This window comes from Tyto alba, unplaced genomic scaffold, assembly GCF_018691265.1.
Source record: "Tyto alba isolate M040663 unplaced genomic scaffold, T.alba_DEE_v4.0 Super-Scaffold_22, whole genome shotgun sequence".
Taxonomy (NCBI): domain Eukaryota; kingdom Metazoa; phylum Chordata; class Aves; order Strigiformes; family Tytonidae; genus Tyto; species Tyto alba.
Window position 1 is genome coordinate 7,066,887 of NW_024881296.1, and position 19,635 is coordinate 7,086,521.

A 19,635-nucleotide genomic window follows, 5' to 3' on the forward strand; every position below is an offset into this window, starting at 1 on the left:
TAAAGAATATGTAAAGACAAATCCATATTTTATGGTCTTAAAAAGATATTTAAATTTATGTTAAACAAGCATAGGATAAACATATTTCCCAATGATATTTAATATAACATTTTGAAAAACTGACTCATGTTATTTATCAAGCAAATGTGACCAAGTCTTAACCACACATCAGAAATGACAGCACTCTGTGTCCTTCACTATAGTTTGGTATTAATTAAATCAATCCTTCAACATAAAGCACAGACTCCTACTAATATCTTTGGTTCAAGAGCCATATTATCCTATAAAAAATTTGGTTAATAAAACCCACTCTGCAATTACACAGAGCATGACTCTATGATGCAGTTAGCAGGTCATGACTGCATATTAAAATTTAAGAGTCCACTATAAAAAATCTGCAATATTCAAATGTTACTGCAAGGAGCATTATGTTCTGAAACAATTATCAAGCAGTCCATTAAATTTTTCAAACTATGTTAACCAAACCTTTCTATACTCATTTAAGATTCCATATAAAGGTTCTCTAAAAGGCTCTGTGAAGGGCCTATATTAGACAAGGACGCTAGTTAAAAAAAAGTAAATGTTCATCTCCATGGAAAAGTTAGAACCTTTCATATACTATAATCAGCAGTTTGCCACCTTGATAACTACACAAAAGCCTTCTTTTCTGTTATATCCTACCACTACCAACTACTGGGTATGACTTCAGTATTTGGACCCCAACTATCTACAGTTTTCATGCATCATTAATGACTTGTTAGGGTAATAACAGAACCAGAATAACTGGTCACAATTTAACTTTAGTTCATTGCATCATGGATCTGAACCACTAAGGGGATGTAGGGACAGAGAAGTAATCATTGGCGTTCACCAGTTGTACTACGCTGATAAATTATCCTTTGCTATCACCATTTCAATTCAAAACATTTAATCTTGCTCAATAAGGAGTCTTAGACTATATCTAGCAGTACAATAACTAATTGCATTCTTTTAATTCAAACTTTGTGTTGTGTTTGAAAGTAATCACTTCTATTACAAAGTGTCACAATAAGATTAAGGACTCATCGTGCAATCTATTAAATCCACATAATAAAGCATTGATTAAATTCACATAATTTAAGGACTTAACTGAAAAGCAGAATTCAGTAGCTTAGTTTTGCTTAGACTCACCATGTAGTTAAATAAAACATACATAGATCGTCCCTTCTCTGACATTCTGAAGTGCCTCCTGGAAGTAACCCCTTGACTCCAGTGACTCCCTGTATCAACTTCAGTGCAAGTCCAAGACATTGGATAAAATTCAAGTGATCTAAGATAACTTTGGTCAAAAAGTCAAAACAAAAATTCCAAGTTCTGACATCTCAGAAACCTATTAACAGTAGTCACACTGCATCCAAAAAGAAAGAGATGTCATTTGAAAAACAGTACATCAGTTTTACTTTAAAATAACTTCACAGCACAATAGATGTATGTCATTCATTATGGCAACCTCAGATATGGCTGCTGCCCACTTTATCACTCCTGGTTTAAGGCAAGTGATAACTATCTGGCAGTTCCTTCATAGTGCTGAAGAGTTGAAGCTGACAACCCTTCCTTATGAAGATACAGTCATTGTCCTTTTTATCTTTGTTACTATTCAGTTTGAAACAGAATCTTTGTGTTGGTGAGTTGACAAACAATTCAGAGGCCTCCTAAGAGCTTCTACATCTGCATTGCTGTATGAAAAGGACAAAAGAAATATGGACAGGATGTTGGATGAAAGGAGCCAGTAAAAAATAAAAGAGGAGAAAAAACCCCAAACCAGCCAAGGTGATTGGCTTACTTGTATGATCAGCAAGGCAGTAACAACCCCTGCAGTCTCTGCTGATAGAAACTAGGACACAAGCAGAGCAAGCCACATTTCCAAATCCCAGAGAATAGAAAAACAGCTACATCAAAAGACAACAGTTATGAGGAACAAAGGCTTGAGAAACTATTGGCAAGAAGGAAGAATCACTGACAAAAATAGAGAAATAGGAAAGATATTTGTTATGTTGAAGAGAAAAGCCTTCGAAATTCACCGTAAGATTGCAAAAGAAAGAAAAGCTGGAAAACCAACAGCAGGGATGTAAAAGTGGTATTATGTTCCAACTTAAGAAATGGAAATGACGAGTAACAGAGAGGACAAATGAAGTAGGGGAAACAGTACCAAATGGAGATTTAAGTCTTTGAAAGGATTGAGTTCAGAAAGAATCCTGATTTTGAAGTAGTCTTTAAGATACTGGAGAGACAAGATTAGGAATAAGACCACACATGATGAAATACAGGAAAACACAAATGATCCTCATAACAAAAAATCAAGCAGAATATGTTTCCCAGAGAGAGGTCATGCAGTCTCCATCCCCGGAGTTTTTGAATCCCTGACTGGATAAAGCCCTGAAAAACCTGGCTTGACCTCATAGCTGACTCCATTTTGAGGAGATAGTTGAATCACATAATCCCCTGCGGTCCTTCCCAACTTGGATAATCCTATGATTTCATACCCAAAAGGTCTTCAACAAGGTAAAGATCAAATTACTTGCAATTTCTGCAGAGATGTTGTGCATTCCAACCCAGACATAACAAAAATGGATCCTAAAATATTTTTAGATAATAGTACGTATCTATACCCCAAGTTATTTACAATAAATAACTTATTTGCTGACCAGAACTGAGTGGGCAATATGTTAGGTTTCAAAATGCCAAAAAGATGTGGTTCTCTTGAGTTTTTTCAATCTTGTTGAATGATAGACAGAAGGAAAAAATAAACAAACAAACAAACAACAGAAGTCTGGAACACATATTTACATCTCTCCATAAAGACAATCAGAGCTTTTCCTGGTATTTTTTTTCTGCTTGACTGTAACAACTGTACACATAATAATCTTTAGCAATTATAACTAACTACTGCTATGAGTTCATTCATAACTAGATGTAAGAAAAACTCAAAGACTTTTTACGTGGATGACAAATAAGATAAGCATCAGACAATTGTTTTCAACTATGTACCTTTTTAGTTTATAGTTCTTTTGTTAGACTACTACTGGGTGGAGAACATATGTTACATACCTTGCCTAGGTTTTCCTTTGCTTTGATGCAAATCAAAATACAAAAAGATACTCGTACAATAAAGTTTCAGGTTCCCAAGGATTACAGCAACGCTGCATACTTAGCCTTACTCCCTTAAGCACAGTGAATTTAAGGAAAGATGTTAAAATGCAAATTGTATATACTGGCATAGGCCAAGTTTACACATCTTTTCTTTAAAAACTATATTGGGAAGAATAAAGCTCAAAATAATTTATAAGAAGTGACAGAAAACTTTTTTTTTTTCTTTACCAATAAAAAAGTCTTTTGCTTTAATGCAGAAGAGAACCATGATGTTTTGGTTATTTAGAAAAGAGACAAAGCACATGGTACATGATATATTAAAGATGGGGAAGAGGGCAGCCCATACCCTATGCCTAAACTCTGTTGTTTGCTGGTGCTGCCACCCTTCCAAAGGCAAGAAGAGTGGCAGAGCCTTTACAGTGAGGAAGAGTGCCAGAAGGTCTTATAGTGACATTGACCTTTTATTAGGACTTGCACTTAGAATGTAATAGCCTAGGTTAAAATCTCTGATGCTAATCAGAGTTCTGACAGAGTTTGTTTTTGCCCAGAGTCTCCATCAGGCTAAATCACAGTGCATAAGTTTCGTTCCCTGAATCTAATAATGTTATAAGAAGTACAGTAATTCTGACAGTAAAGAAAGTTAAGCATTTGCCACCATTTTATTTTTTGTTGGGTACAGAGGATTAACTTTTGCAAGTGATATGGCTTCCAATTAATGTAATTATATTTTCTTAGTGCTGGTTCTTTCAGTTACCTCTAAACGACGTAATCGAGAGTTTTCAGGTACTTGCAGCTTTCTTAGGTTAGTAACAAGGGTGGTAATTAAAAGCTTTGGTACCTCCAAATTCTACTTTTACATCCAAAAGTTGTTTCAGTTTTCTTTGCTTTAGCCTGCCTCAAGTGTTGTTAGTCTGGCAGTATCCTGCCAATTCTAGATCTGACTTCTTTCTAGCTCGGAAGGCTTAATTAAAAAAAATTAAAATAAAATTAAATAATCTGAAGGACCTGTGAACTATCCCACCAGCTTATGGCAAACAGCCTTGGGAGAAGATATGAACTCGTCCACACACTAAACCCTTCCACTTCCTAAAAACACTTTTCTAAACATTCTATACTCTACTGGTTATCTGTTACTTAAGCGCTTGTGATTTTATTAGACAGTTGTGTTTCTAGGGCTTTTCTTAAGAGGAACAAGCATCAAGACTGGAAAATACAGAAAGTCATTACACCTATTTTATTTGTAATAAGGAGTTTGCAAAGTTCAAGAAAATAAAAGAACCTCAAAATAAATGTAATAGTACTTAATAATGTCCCACAGGCAGTTTCAGTCATAGTTACTAAAATATTTCCATTTTCAAAATTACCTACAACAGCATAAAAAAAAAATTGTTACTTGTCCAGACCAAAAGGTAGAAACTACCACTGTTATATCTCTTACAGTGATTGTCTTGAGCATCTGTTTCTCATCCATATGTGGAAATTTTGCTTAAAGTTTTGTTCATTTTCTAAACTTTCTAGAAATTGTTTCCTAAACAGTTATTAAGTAGTTTCTTTTCATATACAACGGTAGTTGAATTAAGACAGACACATAAGTTTCAATGCAGTAAGCAAGATTCTAGTGGAATTTACAGTTTAAAACAGATTTAGAAGTATCTGAATTCTTTGATTGGATTTGGCTGATTAAGGATATAATGTCCTTGAGCATTACTGTGACACCACCAGTGAAAGCAAATTAGAGTGAACATCATTATTCTCCTGTTAAAATGCGTACAGTTCAAGCTACTAAACTGCAGCACTAGGTAATATTGACAACAGTAGAACAAACTGACAATTCTGAAGGGAAAGACATTGCATAGAAACAAATCTGACACAAGGATACTTACTCAGATCTGAATACAGTGACCAGCATGTTTGTTCCAGTACTGCTTCATAATTTAAAGAATTTATGTTTTAAATAGCAGTTTCTTCTTTCTACCTAAATATCAGCCTTGTGCCATGCAAATAATACTGATTTCTCAATTTGCGCATGATTATTTAATTGCTGGAGCAAACTGAAAACAGCATGAGCTTTGTCTCAATTTCATTAATTTTACAGGATAGTAAATGAAAGGCCTTATTCCATGATTACTTTTGCATACACTGCTCTCAAGACTGCATGTAGAAGGATCTACATTAAGTAATAGAATACATTGATTGAGCAGAATTTTCCTCTGTTATTTCCTGATCACTCTACAACATTCCTTCATAAGCACCTTCAACATCCCAAATAATTATTTTTCATGCTGAAATAAATTAATACAAGACAGTTTTCAGCAAAAAGTAAATCAATTGTTAATATTTCGTTGCTAACATTCTCAGTGTAGGCACGCTTATACTTTGTTGGTTTTCTTTTAAAATATAAAGGGCTGATGGACTGAGGATGATTTGTGGGCAAGCTAACAGAGGGGGGGAAAAAAAAAAAATCAAGTTAACAACTTGAATAAAGATATCCAGCTGATATTTTTCCAAGGGACTGGGACTGCAACTGAAACACCCTTGCACACTTGAAACTCATTTTCATTTGAAGGGTATAATTCCCATGAGACTCCATGGCACTCATGTCTAATCTTTTATCATTTCGGTATTTTATCCCATCAAGGAACCGGTACCAATAAGCAACCTAAACTCCTCATTGCTTCATACTCCTAAAGGTCAGAAGGCAGAGCTAAGCAGAAAATACTCTTTCAAGCAGTGAAGATCAGCCGGCTGTCTTAGTAAATGAAAGACAGGTAGTAATAAAATGATACATGAGGATTTTTCATGAAACTATGAATTAATTTTTTTTTGTTGCTAAAATTATATTTATATTCTTGTTAATGTATGTCAACTTTTAATGCAACTGATTCTTGTAGAAATAAAGATGAATGTATTTTTATATCTATGCACTGTGGACAAAAACTTATTGGCTGAACTTGAAACACCAGATTATGGCATTTAGAGTACAAATTTTTTATAAACTACCAATATCTACCCTGAGAAATAATGCTGAAATACAGACAAAAAAAAAAAAAATCTGACTCCCAGCAGATCATATGCACTGTAAGATGAGTCAAATTTTCAAGGTACTTATTTCAGCCTCCAAATCGACTGTTCTACATATGTCACATAGACTGAAGTATCATTTCTTAGAAGAAACTCTCTAAAAACAGCTGTGAATGAAAGCAGTAATTATTGAAACATACATGTGAAGCTTTCTCCTACTTTCGAACTATCATTCTTCCAGACATGTGCAGCATGTGGGTCGAGGACTGATGAACCTCCAACTTTGAAGGAAGTATCTGTATGTCTGGTTTTGAGTATTATTTGATAGTTATTAGAGCTACCTGACAGCCAAAAAGTTCTCTTCTGATGAGCTGACACCCCTGCCTTAACTGTTGCTCACAGATACATGTTGGAAACCACTCAGAGAGACCCAATTCTATCTTATATAGCCATGCATGGATTCTCCGAGAACAGTGACATTTCTTGTTAAATGATAGTGAAATGCATTCTAGTTCTCCACATACTCCTGTTTTACATCAAAAACTACTGCCTGTAAATTTCTGGGTAAACCTGATACCAGGGTACAAGAGAGACATGAACTTACTGGAGCAAGTCCAGCAAAGGGCTACAAAGATAATTAAAGAATCAAAGCATCTGAAACACAAGAAGAGGCTGAGAGCCCTGGGATTGCTCAGCCTGGGAAAGAGAAGGCTCAGGAGGGATTTTATCGATGTGTATAAATACCCAATGGAGTGATGGGGAGAAAAGATGACAGAGTAAGACTCTTCAGATTTGTATCCGGTGAAAGCCCAGGAGGCGAGGTACACAAATTTAAATACAGGAAATTCCATTTAAGTGTAAGTTAAAACATTTGTTACTGCAAGGATGATCAAACACTGGAACCAAAGTTGTGGAGTCTACATCCTCAGAGATACTCAAAACCCCGTGAACGTGTCCTTGAGCAATCTGCTCTAGTTGACCTTCCTTTGAGCAATGGGGTTGGACTCAACAATCTTCAGAAGTCCCTTGTCCCCTCCAGCCTCACCTATTCTCTGTTTCTACTGCAAGATAAGACGTTGCAGATGGCTATGACAAGCAACTGAGTAGAAGACAGGGAGATGGATTTGCACAAGTTCTAACTAGTAAGAAGCCGTGATAGACTATCTTCTTTCTCAAAACCTCTGGTAATTTATGCATTTCTGCTTTCTCATTCTCTTGCTCATTAACATATTTTACAAACAATGTCATAGGTCATGTTTGACAACTGTAACTCTCAGTCTTGTCACCTGATATCTGTATTGCTGTCTGCTCTGTTTAGATCATAAACATTGAGAAAAGGCAAGCTCAAAACCTGGATATTATACCTTTTTCAAGTGAGGCAATCAAAATCACTAATCATATTTTGAGGATATAAATAGGAATATGAGGAGCTTTCTGTTTCAGTGAGAAGTTGATATTTGAGAGAAAGAGGCATTAATGATGATTTCTTTTTTTATACTTAGAGAGATAAGGCTGAAAAGAACTTAAACATAAATGCTTTGGTGTTTTTCGTATTTTAGAATAGAAACATAGTTTTAAAAAAATAATTTTCCTTAGTAATTAGTCACACCATTTTAAAAATGCAAAAAATTTATAAACAAGAACAGCTTTTGCAGATTTTTTCCCAGTTTGGTGGCACTCAGTTAAAACTCCTCCTACGCATAGACTGAGTGCCATGTATCACACTGATTTGGGATTTTAACATTTTCTTTCTAAAAATGTATATCAAAGAAGATACAAACAATTCATACAGCATGCATTTTTCCATCATGACCTATAAAATACACGTTTTTACCTTCAATATAATAGGATCAGCTCATTAGGCTTGTATTCTGTAAACAGCTTGGAAATGTATACCAAACAAGCCAGTGAAAATTCATACCCAGAAGCAGATGGTGAGAATAGCAAAGCTAAGCAAAGAGAGGCTTAATTGCAAATTCTATCCAACTAAGCAAAGAGGTGGTATTATACATTCACAGGCATTTTCTTCAGAAAGGAACCCAATTCATCATCATGCAGGTTGAGGCAGGGGAGGGCACTTCTGTGCCATTCATCAGGCCAATGACTACTTGGAGAATTGCCACCAATTAAACAGTATTCGTGTACAGTTGGCACCAACTTCATAGTGCTGCATGCTACGTAAAATTTTATGGCTTGTTGTCTTGCCAAAAGCAACACATCTAATGCTTTTTCTGTTAAATTAAAAATCAACAAGAGATTTAAAGTTGGCCTTCTACAAGAAGACAAGTAATTCAATTTACTCTGGTACAGTTCTCATTTAGAATGAGCCAAATTAACAGTGCCTAGACAAGGTATGTAAGAAATAAAGTCACATTATTATAAAGTTTTAGTATTTCCCTACTTCTTCTTCACCTCATAATATTCAAACATGGAGATAAGAGAAAAAATCATTTTGTGACCAAAAAAAGAACACTGATGAAAGAAAAGTGCATTTCATCCTTGAAAACGATGGTACAATCACTATAATAACCTTTATTGAAGCTTTTCCTGAGTGTGTGAGCATTTATTCCATATTCCAGCAAGATTTCTTTGCTTTAACTGATTATTTCATTGATCTAATTTACTATTTAACATGACTACACTAGATATCTTTAGAAAGCGAGGACTCCAAGACCTGGTACCATATCTGTCCAGAACCCAGTATGTCATTACTTTTGTTAAAATTTCAACATAAGAAAAAATAAAACAAATCTTTTTCAATAGGCAGGTGTCCAAGGAATGCCGAAGACAGACAAGGGACAGCTTTCAGAGAATGATTCCTTATTTTTTAAATTTAGTATTAAAGTATAAAACTCTCCTGTGAAAGAAATCACATCAGCTTTCATAACAGCTCAGTCAGATTGCACTAAAGTTTACTTCTTACTCTTTCAAACCCATATAAAAGTAAATTCCCCATTAAATTTCTTACAGGATCCTGTTTTATCTTCAATTACAAGCCAAGAGGGGTTTGGGGGAAAGGATTGCTTTAAGAGATTCAATAATATTATTACCAAACATGGGAGATAATATCCATTTCCTGAGGGCCTCTAATAAAAGAGCCATCATTTAAGCAATAGCAGAGGAAATAACACAAACAGATACAAATGTCACATTGAGAACTGTTGCTCATTACCTTCTAGGTGCTCCATCCTCATGTGGTTGAATAATCACCACTTTTACTGTTACTGATGTACGTAAAAGGTCAATCATTTGTTCATGAGTCAAAGTTGCCACAGCCACTTTACAGATCTCAACCAGACGGCTCCCCTGCCGTAGGCCTGCCTTCCATGCAAAACCAAAGGGCTCCACATCTGCCACTATCCCTTCAAAGTTCACGTGGAATCCAAGTTGGCCCAACCCATTCCTCCGAAGGGTCATTTCCGTGGTTTCACATCCTCTGGTCACTATCTAAAAAAGTATCAGACTGTTACACCATTGTTAGGACACTCACTTCTTTGGACACACAAACAGATCTGTTTTCAAATGCAACAAAGCCATACATTAAATATCTTTAATAAACTAATATTAATCATTATTTTAACATTTGTGGTTGAATGAAAGTTTCTGCATAAAATAAAATTAAATGAACAAAACATTTCTTAATGCTAAAAATCTTACATTCCCAGAGCAACCAGCTGACCTGTGTCAAGTCTCTTCCCTCTTGCCCAACATTAACATAATACCATTTATACCTTATTAAAAATTTAACAGCTGCTTTAGTTTCAAAACACAAAACAAGCAAAATGCTGTCCTGTCAGTTACTTCATTCTTGTTGGCTGACTGACTGCAGGTGTGCAGGCATTTTTTCTTCAGTATTAGACAGTATTAAACTTGAGATATAACATGAGCCAAATTGAGTGAAATGTTTCAGTTCTAGCAGCTTTTCTTCCTCAACAACATAGCAGTGAAGATAGTTTTGATTTATTTTGCCCTGTAGACAGATTCCTAATGACCACCATCTCCAGATGTGGACGTCACTATGGGAATTTAGAAACAAAAAAAATCACTTTCTTCATATTCAATGAAAAGTAATTCTGTCATTACAGAGAGTAGCCAAAATCCTTCAAATTCAGGCTTTGCTAAGCAAGCTCATTTCTATGTAACAAGTCCTCAACAGTTTTGCCCAGTAAAAAATAAACATAAAATAGTGTGTATGCTGGGATATTGTACCAGACTCTGAAGACCAAATACTAGTCCACATTACAAGGTAAGTTTGTGAGTTAACCCTAACATTCCCTTCTGCCAGTGTCATAAAACCAGTATGTATTTTAGCTCCATTAGTACCATTAGAACAAAAACTTAACCAGTATGAAACATTATCAAAAATCTTTGTTAATAATGCATATCATTCAAAGATCTCACACTCTAGCAAGGCAAATATCTGCCCTTTAGAGATGCATATGTCACAGTACAGATCCAGGGATCTTCCCAAGGTCATGCTGCATTAAGAGCAGTTCCATAGAGCACTTTGTTCCATTAAGATGTTCATATGGTTGCTTTTAGCATGCATTACAGAGATACACACATTACGCAACTTCAGGAATCTAATTTAAGGTGCTTAAATTAGGACGCTAGTGTCTTGCACAGTCAGTTGTACAGGACAGGTTTTTGCAAAAGCTGTTTTATAGCTTGAGCTATAATTCAGGAGGCTATTTTGGAAGAGTCATTTCCCACCTTCATTGTCTACTTGAGCCAGAACCTGGGCAGCCTAGCTCACTAGTTTATTGTGAGCTTCCCAGAGCAGCATGACCCAACGTAATCCCGGGCTGCATGGCAAGAGAGCGGGACTGTGCATCTAGTGAGATGTTGGCACTGTGACTGAGTAAAGCTGTCACAAAACTGCTCCTTTCAATACCTGAGTCAGATACAGTTGACTCAGTGCAGTTCCATGGGAGGTTTAAACTGATCTAAGACCCTATTACCACTACACTGTCCCTTGTACTGCATTAGCACTTCTGCACCCATGCAGATAGATCAGAGATGTGATACAACTGAAAATGAGGTTTTTTTTTTTTTTTCAATAGAGTTCCAAAGGGGTGGCAGGGAGGAAATTGATGGGACTGTCTCCTTCACTGGCAACTATTCTGAAAGTACGTCTCCATCATCAACAAAGGAACTTAACACATAGCAAATATTAACTTGTAAGTTACTTTTGTAGCTTCCTTTTTACACTTCCTGTTTAGACAAATCTTTTGTCCAAGTCTCTTATAGAGTCAGGGGTGAGAAGCCTAACTTCTACTCTTTTCCCAGTCCAATGGCTGGGCTGACTGGAAAAATTCTGAAGCATTTGTGTAACTTATGCTTGCAACTTGGTTGGTGACTGAAAGTCACAGTTTCCAGTACCTTAGTAAGTTTTAAAGCACTATTGTCTTTACAGAGTATTTCTAACATGGATATCTGTCACTCAGTAGAAAAAATTAGAACTTGCACACGTGAGAACAAGTGCCACAAAACCACAAGTTACTCTAAGTTTGCTGATCTGAGGGAGCTGATCCATGCTCATGCTTTTAACCTGCAACAAATCAACATAATGAACTACAGTTAGCCCCTGTTCATTAAGGGCTCATCTTCACTTAGCTGTGAATCACTGGAGAAAGATCTTGCAAGGATCTGATATTCTGAGAATCATTGCTTGGCAAATTTAGGCTACTTAAACTGTAGTGCTTTGATTTCATAAATCTTCCAGTTATTTCTGAAGATGTAGAGGCTTGAAAGTTAAAACGTGAAAGTAATTTTTGAGACATCCAAAATGTACTCTGGAGGTTTTGTTTCCAAAATCGTGTTCTGGGTCTTCCTATCAGAAAAAAAAACAGCTATTTCCTTCATCATTATTCAGCTCTGTTTCTGGCACCTTTTAGAAGCTTTGTATTTTAAACAGAACTTTGTTGTGTTTATAACTGTGTATATAGTATTAGAGCTATATGGCATGCTGATAGCACTAAGTTTTAACTCTATTTTTCCAGCTCTGAGGTTCATCTTCAGTCACAAATAATTTTCAACAAGACTTTCATAATTTCTGAACTAATCGGTGAAAATGAAATTTTCAGCTCTTTAGTTTCCCTACATGTCTGTCACAAGTTTCTAAAATATATACAATATTTAGTCATTCGGCGAAAAGAAAAACATGCTATTAGTCAGGAGCCCAGCTGAGGGATGAAATATTATCCATATGAAACTACACAGTAGTCTTCTGGGGTTAAAGACGCCTCTTTATCCTTATGTCATAATTATAGAATACTGCAGAATGAAGGCACCAGCCAAATTATATGGATTTCCCCAAATTAGAGCACTCAAAATCTCCTCTTCAAGTTAGTCAAATATTCACAAGTTAAAATAGAAAGAAGATAAACATTCCTGACAAAGATTCATCAATTCCCAATGGAAATGATTCCAGGAGATCAAATCCTCCACAAGTATATCCCCTAAAAGGTGACACTGCATGTTACATAGTAATGTCACACAAAGCATAGTGCTGTTCCACTTCAAAATAGGTCATTTGGCTTACTTGGTTGCTGTTTCACTGAACGTGTGACTGTGCACAAATCAAGAGCCAACTTCTCTGAATGCACTTAATACAGGTGAAATTAAAAGACAGAAATTTTGTTTACTCAGATTCTTGTCTAAAGGTCCATTCAGGGTTTTCATTTAATCTCCTATGTCTGCCATTCTCTGTTATCTGAAAGCTCAGAGCAACTGCTTTTTCTGCCTTCGAACACATCCTGACAAGTTAATCTATAGTTTGCTTTTGCTGCTCTTTCTACTTTATATCACAAGATATTTTCCCCAACAAATACAGATCTGACTCTAGATTGACAAATCTCAGCTCTTTTTTCAGTCCTGAACTGATTCTTTTGGTTCAAACCAAAATTAGTCTCAGCTCTTAATATCTTTGCTTTATCTGAATGACTTAAACCCAGGCAATAAAATGTAGTTATTTCTTTGACAATCTCATTTAGTAACTGCAACATTTTATTCACTGGTTTTAAGAAATGTTTCTACTAGTGACTGAAAAGGGTTAATCAACTGGTCACTGAAGTTTGATATTATGTCACAGTTTGAGATTTTGTCTTTAGCATCTGCTGGCACATGTGGTTGTTAACTTTCACTGTGTTCTGAGTCACTTAAAAGGTTGTTGAAGGATGCATATGAAGTCTGGAATCAGAGTTTTAAATACTTTTTAGTGGTTGTAATGGTCTCCTCTGAGCTTCTACATCAAAATGTATATAAGGACTACTTAGAAAGCATTCAATATCATAAACCAACTAGGGGATAACATCAATAGGCAGCTTTCAAAAGAGAAGAAGCAGCAGAGAAAAAGAAGAAAAATATGAGGTAAGAAACATGGATGAAAAAAGTTTTAAAACAAGTAAAGACAGCTAATTCTTTTAAGTAATGTGAAAGTTGGATAGGTGGCAGTGAAAGACAGAAGGCAGACAACGTTAATTGGAATAGATACTTGAAGCTAACGTTTGGGTTAACTTGACAGTAACTGATGATAACTTTTTGAGGCTGAAAGCCAATTTGTCATTATTTAACCCTAAATCTGACCATAAAAAAGAGTAAGTATTCAGGCAAATACAGATAACCATTTGATTTTGTGGTTTTAATTACTGAATTTTAAGGATCCATCCACAGCAGCTGGAATATTTCCATGTTCTGTGAAACCGAAGAAGTGAAAGACAGCAAAAGAAATTGTCATTGATGACAGAAGTTTTCACTGGAACTTTGAATCTTGCCTTCTATCTGTGTTAAGCAATTTATATTGTTCATTTAGCAATACTTACTAGAAATGAACTACCTGTACACTATTTTTCAGATGAGAAATATCTGCCTAAGGAAAGTGAAACTGAAGACCTCAGTGAAAAGGATAACATAATAGTGGCAAGAAGAGTTTAAAGACATTCATCTGTCGAAACATTAATTGTGCTTTGGAAGAAAAAGGTTATTATTTAGAGCATGATACTGAGCAAAGCTAAATGTGACTACAGAGGCCCTAAAACATCAGCTGCAATCCAACTGTTCCAGTGTAAAAATGGTAAGCATAACGATTTCAGTACTGGGCTTTCTAATATAAACAAAATTGAGACCATCCAGATCTCTTGAATTACTATCAAATGGTGAATGAAGTAGATGCATGAGCATTTTTACCCTGAAGCTCCTGTCAGTTCATTTGTACTGACTGAATTAGCTACAGGACAGTTGTGCTAACAGGGTCATCTAGGATCTGAAAACCTTTACCCAGTCAGCTGTAATAATTGGTCTAGTTTTCTTTACTTCCTGCAGTTGCTCAGTATAGAGGAACAAATCAGCAGAATCACTTATACAAATTTTTCTGCTAAAATTCACATGGGCTAATATAAAAAGTCCAAGTGATAAATTTTACACATTAAGGTTTTGTATCTACCTGCAAATGTATGACTAGAGGAGAGACTACAGCAAAAGGAGACAAAAGCTTAGTCTTTCAATCCTGATTTCAGCACCAAAACAATCCATGGCCTTGGGCAAAGCTATCAGATTCCTCAGGCCTGAAAATGGGTTGATAGCACTTATCTCATATGCTGTTGTGAGGATTATTGTCTGTAATGCTCTCTGAAGAGTGAAAACACTCCTGAAGTATAAACATAGGACATCTATAATTGTATCTCAAAGGAGATGTAGACAAGTAAATCTTTATAAAAAGTTTGGAATTCCAGTTTAGAAACTGTACTTACTTCAAGTCTTTGAACAATTTCTCTGATGTCTTCAGTACAATTATCTGCTGCAGACAGAAGAATACATTCTCCTCTTTCATAAAATATTTTGATGCTCATTAATCCAGACGTCCATCCAATAACATCTCTGCAGGAGCAGTTAAACACAACGTTTTTTGATTCCTTTTCAATCAACATGATAAACTCATTGGAGATTCCAAGGAGACACTCAATGTCAGCAGACTGGCCAAAATCTCGTGCAATCACATTCCACATAATCGCTCCAACACTGAATAGATGTGCATCTTTCCTTGGTTTCACTTTTTCCTTTTTTTTTGCTCCTAAAGTAATAAAGCTAAACTTTGCGGAAGTATCCACTGTAGCTGTGGTAACAAAATTTTCTGCCAGATCTTTCAAGTATTCTTGACGTGTCCTTGTGGCCATGGCTCGAAATTTTTCTGACTTATGTGCTGCATTTTCAGCATTAATAACTTTGGCTAAAAGGAAGTCCCTAAAGACTGCTGATTTGGGGAAAGTCACTCCTTTGGGAATGGGTGGACCGAATGGAGGTACATCCTTTGATCGTGAAACACCAACACTGGAAATAGAAAGAAAAAAACACAGTGGTTGATTCCTAAAAAAAAAAATCAGATGATAAGCAGAACTGTGATCTGTGCAGTCCATTTACGCAGGTAGGTTCAACTTTGACACGTCAATTTTCAGAGATTTTAGACACAAAGAAACTGATCAGCTTATCTGTTTTAAAATGGCTTTTTTCTTTTAAATATATAAAAGACATTATGAATGTATCTTACTAACACAAAAAATATCAAGGATGACTTCTTAGGGTGTCACTGTCTCCTTTAATTAAATAAATATAAATATGGTTTGCGAGATGTATTTTTAAAAATTATTTTCTTTATGTAAGTCTGACTATCATTTTCAGCTGACACTCAGCTGCATGATCTTAAAACTAAAAAATATATAAATAGAAACAGAATTTATTAAAATCCTTCGGACATATTGCTACAATGAAGTGTGAAGACAAAGAAACTGGTGTCAAATGTGTCCATAATGGGAGCATTCTGCACCTGTTTAAGTTGCCTGCTCTATGCTCATAAAATTAAAAAATACCTGTCATTCTTGATATGGACAGCTCACAGCAAGATGTAAAAGAAACACAAATATTTTCTCATTGATACAATTATACCTACAACTGATATCTACATAATGTATTTCAACTGAAAAAGGATTTCAAAATACTGTGCAAACTATGTACAACTACTACTAGTTTGACTGAAATGCAGTCACATTTGGGATGACAGACAGACATCATTTAGTAATAAGAAAAACGTAACTTATGAAATGTCATGTATCATTAAACACAAAAGAGCTACTGAAACAAAATCGAGTTCTAAGAGATAGCTTAAATTCTAAAATACAGCAATATGACCCGATCTCATAATGTATTTCAATTTGATTCTAACCAATGAATTAATAACATTTATACATGCTAAATCTATGCTATTATGATTCAGGTCCTTATCATTATTTGCACAATTCCCAATCAGTTCAGAACTATGCTTCCACCCTGGTTATCTTGCTAGAATTCAGGATGCAGTAATTTAAATGTGAGAACTAAGGTCATGTGAAATTTTAAATGCTTTTATACTCTCCAAAAGTCCTCATTCATGTGCTTAAAGGCCATGACTCATCCCAGTAACATACTGTCATACTCAGGGATTTATACAGGCTAATAGCCTTCCAAAATACTTTATTTTAAATCACTTTTTTTGAAAAAGGAAATGTGCAATACAAATTCTAAATTAATTTCTATTGTTATGTCTGCAAATCTTATTTTCACTAACTTGTTATATTCTCATTTTGTGCCTATAAATCAGCAACAGAGTCCTGCACATACCCACTTAAGTCTACAAACTGTCCTCCATGACTCTAGATGTGTGTGAGGGAGACATTGGGGTTTCAAACTCAAAGAAATTGTAGCAGAAGTTTTAAAATTGTATACATAATATCTCTAGGAAATACAAAACTGTTAGAAGAGGCAGTTCCATTGTAGTCTTAACAACAAATAGTTATAAGGCTCTACTCACCTATAGCACACATTTTCAGTGCAAGGATTATGCACTTTGACTATGACAAATACATGTTGAAAGTGGGAACGAATATTTTTTGGAGTAAAAGGAAGTGCTCCTGGCTCTTGGAAGACAATGGTAACTATGTCATTTCCTATATGCCTTTTCCTTAGCAGCTAGACAAGAAACATGCATTGAAAAATTAGTTATAAAAAAAAAATAATCACAATTTCTTAATTTTAGAAAAAAACCCAAACAAACAAACAAACAAAAAACAAAACCAAACCAAAATAAATGAAGCTTAATTTTTCAGAAATAACTCTTAATTAATCATATTCCCGATAGTTATAAATAAAAGATACCAGACTGAACTGCAAAAAAGATAGGGAAAGGAAACTGAGCTAAGTTCATAAAAATACTAGTGAGTTCTCTTGAATCCCCACACTGGTTCTGCAAAGTTTCTGCTTATTTCTCTCTTATTCTATGAGAAAAATATATTTCTCTTACTTTAGCACATCACTTCAGTAACAGAAAAATGTTATATCACTTGACATTTCTCACTATCCAGAGAACTCTACATCAGTTCCCTCTTTATAGTGTAATATTTGCTTCTATGTGAAAAATATAATATTGCTTTTCTTTCTCAATAAACCTTCCTTTCCCATGTTGCATTTTTATTAAATGTTGCCCTTAATATTATGATCTAATTTTTTTTAAAAAACAGGTTATCATGAGTACTCATCACCAATTTTAACAGCTGCATAATTGAGGAACAGAGTTAAGACTCATGGAGAAACAATAGCTATCAGGAACTCATTAATTACTCTTGTAAATGGTAGCTTTCATCATCAAAATACAATTAAGGACTAATTTAAAGTACTAAATCATTGTTACTGGCTAAAACTTAATAAAAACTACAAAATATGTCCGGCAATAAAGGACCACTTCTCTGTCTCCCACTCAGAAAAACCCAAAACAACACAGTAAAATGATGTTCTTAAATACCTTTGCTTATAAAACATCCATGTATATTACCAGATGGAAAAAAGTAGTCTAGCATGTGCTACATTTAAGTCTGCCAAAGACCTTGCACTGAAAACTAACAGCATACAGACACTTAAAGCTTTACCTTAGCTCGTGTCTACCTAAAAATGGTATAATAATAAATGTATTTGAAAACTTTGAGAGAACAAGTAAAAATTTCTCTATTGAGCTGATTTTACAGAACATTTCTAATAAAAGAGTATTTGCTTGTATTTTCTCAGTTCCATTAAAAGTTAGAATTTCAGCTACCAACAAAATAAGCAAAGTTGCACATGCTAAAGCCTAAACCCCATAAATACGTATCATTATATGTCTTAAAATAACACCAAGGATGCTATTCTAAAGGTAGTAAGAAGGTCCAAAGCCACATTTTTAAAGCACTCAGTATATCTGTATTACTTTAAATATAATAGAAGTCCCAAATGCAGATTAAAGAAATAAGACTTCTGATGAAACTTTAAAATGGATATAAAATCAGAAAATAATATTTGGTATAAGTCATGTGGCTCATGAAGTTTTCAGGTTTTTAAGACTAACATCAAAATAACTGGCTATTTGAGCAATTTAAGATATACATCCTGTTGCATACAAATTACAGTGGAAGTACACTACGTGGAACTGATCACAGAATTAAGTGTGTCAGGTATACTTTAATTTGCTGAGCTAGTGAACCATACAATTAGATTGTAGTAGTGAAGCACATGTTCATGTTTAGAGGTTATTATTATCTCACAGGTTGGAATTTATACTGCAGTCCAATTTGTAAGAAATCTCCCAATTATGAGGTACAAGGTGATTAATTTCTGCCTTTGTTATATAACTAACTGCCCTATTACTCTTTCTCGCTATAGTGGTTCATGCCTATGCCTATATGTTTCCATAGAAGAAAATTACAAAAAGTGGAAAGCAACAGCCTGTTTAAAGTTCATTTTATTTCTCAAGACAATCACCATTTTCAATAATATTTTCTGCTTTTGTAGACCTCCTTAGGAGGTTCTGCTTGCTATCATAGGTTGCTTAAACAAGAAAAGCAGTCACTTAATAAGAGGTAAGTTTTAGAAATGTTTGAAATTTTACTAGCAAAAATAGTCTTTTCAAAATTATGACAGTTCACATATCCTATTCCTAAACTATTTTTCAAGAGCTTAAACCCCTAAGAGGCACAAAAGTAGGAAGTAGGAAGTCATGTCATCATTTTTTAAGAACCTTACCAATCTTGCAGAGATCTTAGTGACTTCTTCAACGTTTTAAAATAAAATCAGTGTAACGCTGTTATAAATAACTGTCATGCAAAAGTGGTTGGTGAACTTCAACACAATGCAAAGGCAAAGCACAGTCATGGCTGTGCAGAGAATATCATAATGCAAAGAAGTTGGAAAGGGGAGAGAAGTAAACTGAGGTGATCTGGAAGATGGAAAGAAGTGCTCTGGATAGGATAAAGGAATAGGAAAAGAATAACGTATCAAGTGGAGAAGAAGGAGGGAACACATACTTCCCTGGGAAATGTGAGGTAAGGATAGCATACTGAAAATGAAAAAGGAATTGAAGGAAACCGGAACTAAGCAAAAAGATTTCTACCCTTTTCTAGTTTCCATTCTATAACCTAGATTTTCCTCCCA

At 35.0% G+C, this 19,635-nt stretch overlaps 1 protein-coding gene across 11 annotated transcripts in view; it reads right to left on the reverse strand.

The window, feature by feature from the left end:
* The window catches only part of SIPA1L2 (signal induced proliferation associated 1 like 2), a 280,300-nt gene that overhangs the window by 39,585 nt on the left and 221,080 nt on the right, over positions 1-19,635 (reverse strand). For all 11 annotated transcript variants that reach the window (XM_033009216.2, XM_033009207.2, XM_033009226.2 and 8 more), the window contains 3 exons: positions 16,991-17,148; positions 14,901-15,477; positions 9,323-9,597 (listed from right to left, as the gene is read on the reverse strand). In XM_033009216.2, coding sequence (XP_032865107.1) covers positions 9,323-9,597; positions 14,901-15,477; positions 16,991-17,148 — 1,010 coding nt within the window. The remainder of the gene's footprint in view (positions 1-9,322; positions 9,598-14,900; positions 15,478-16,990; positions 17,149-19,635) is intronic.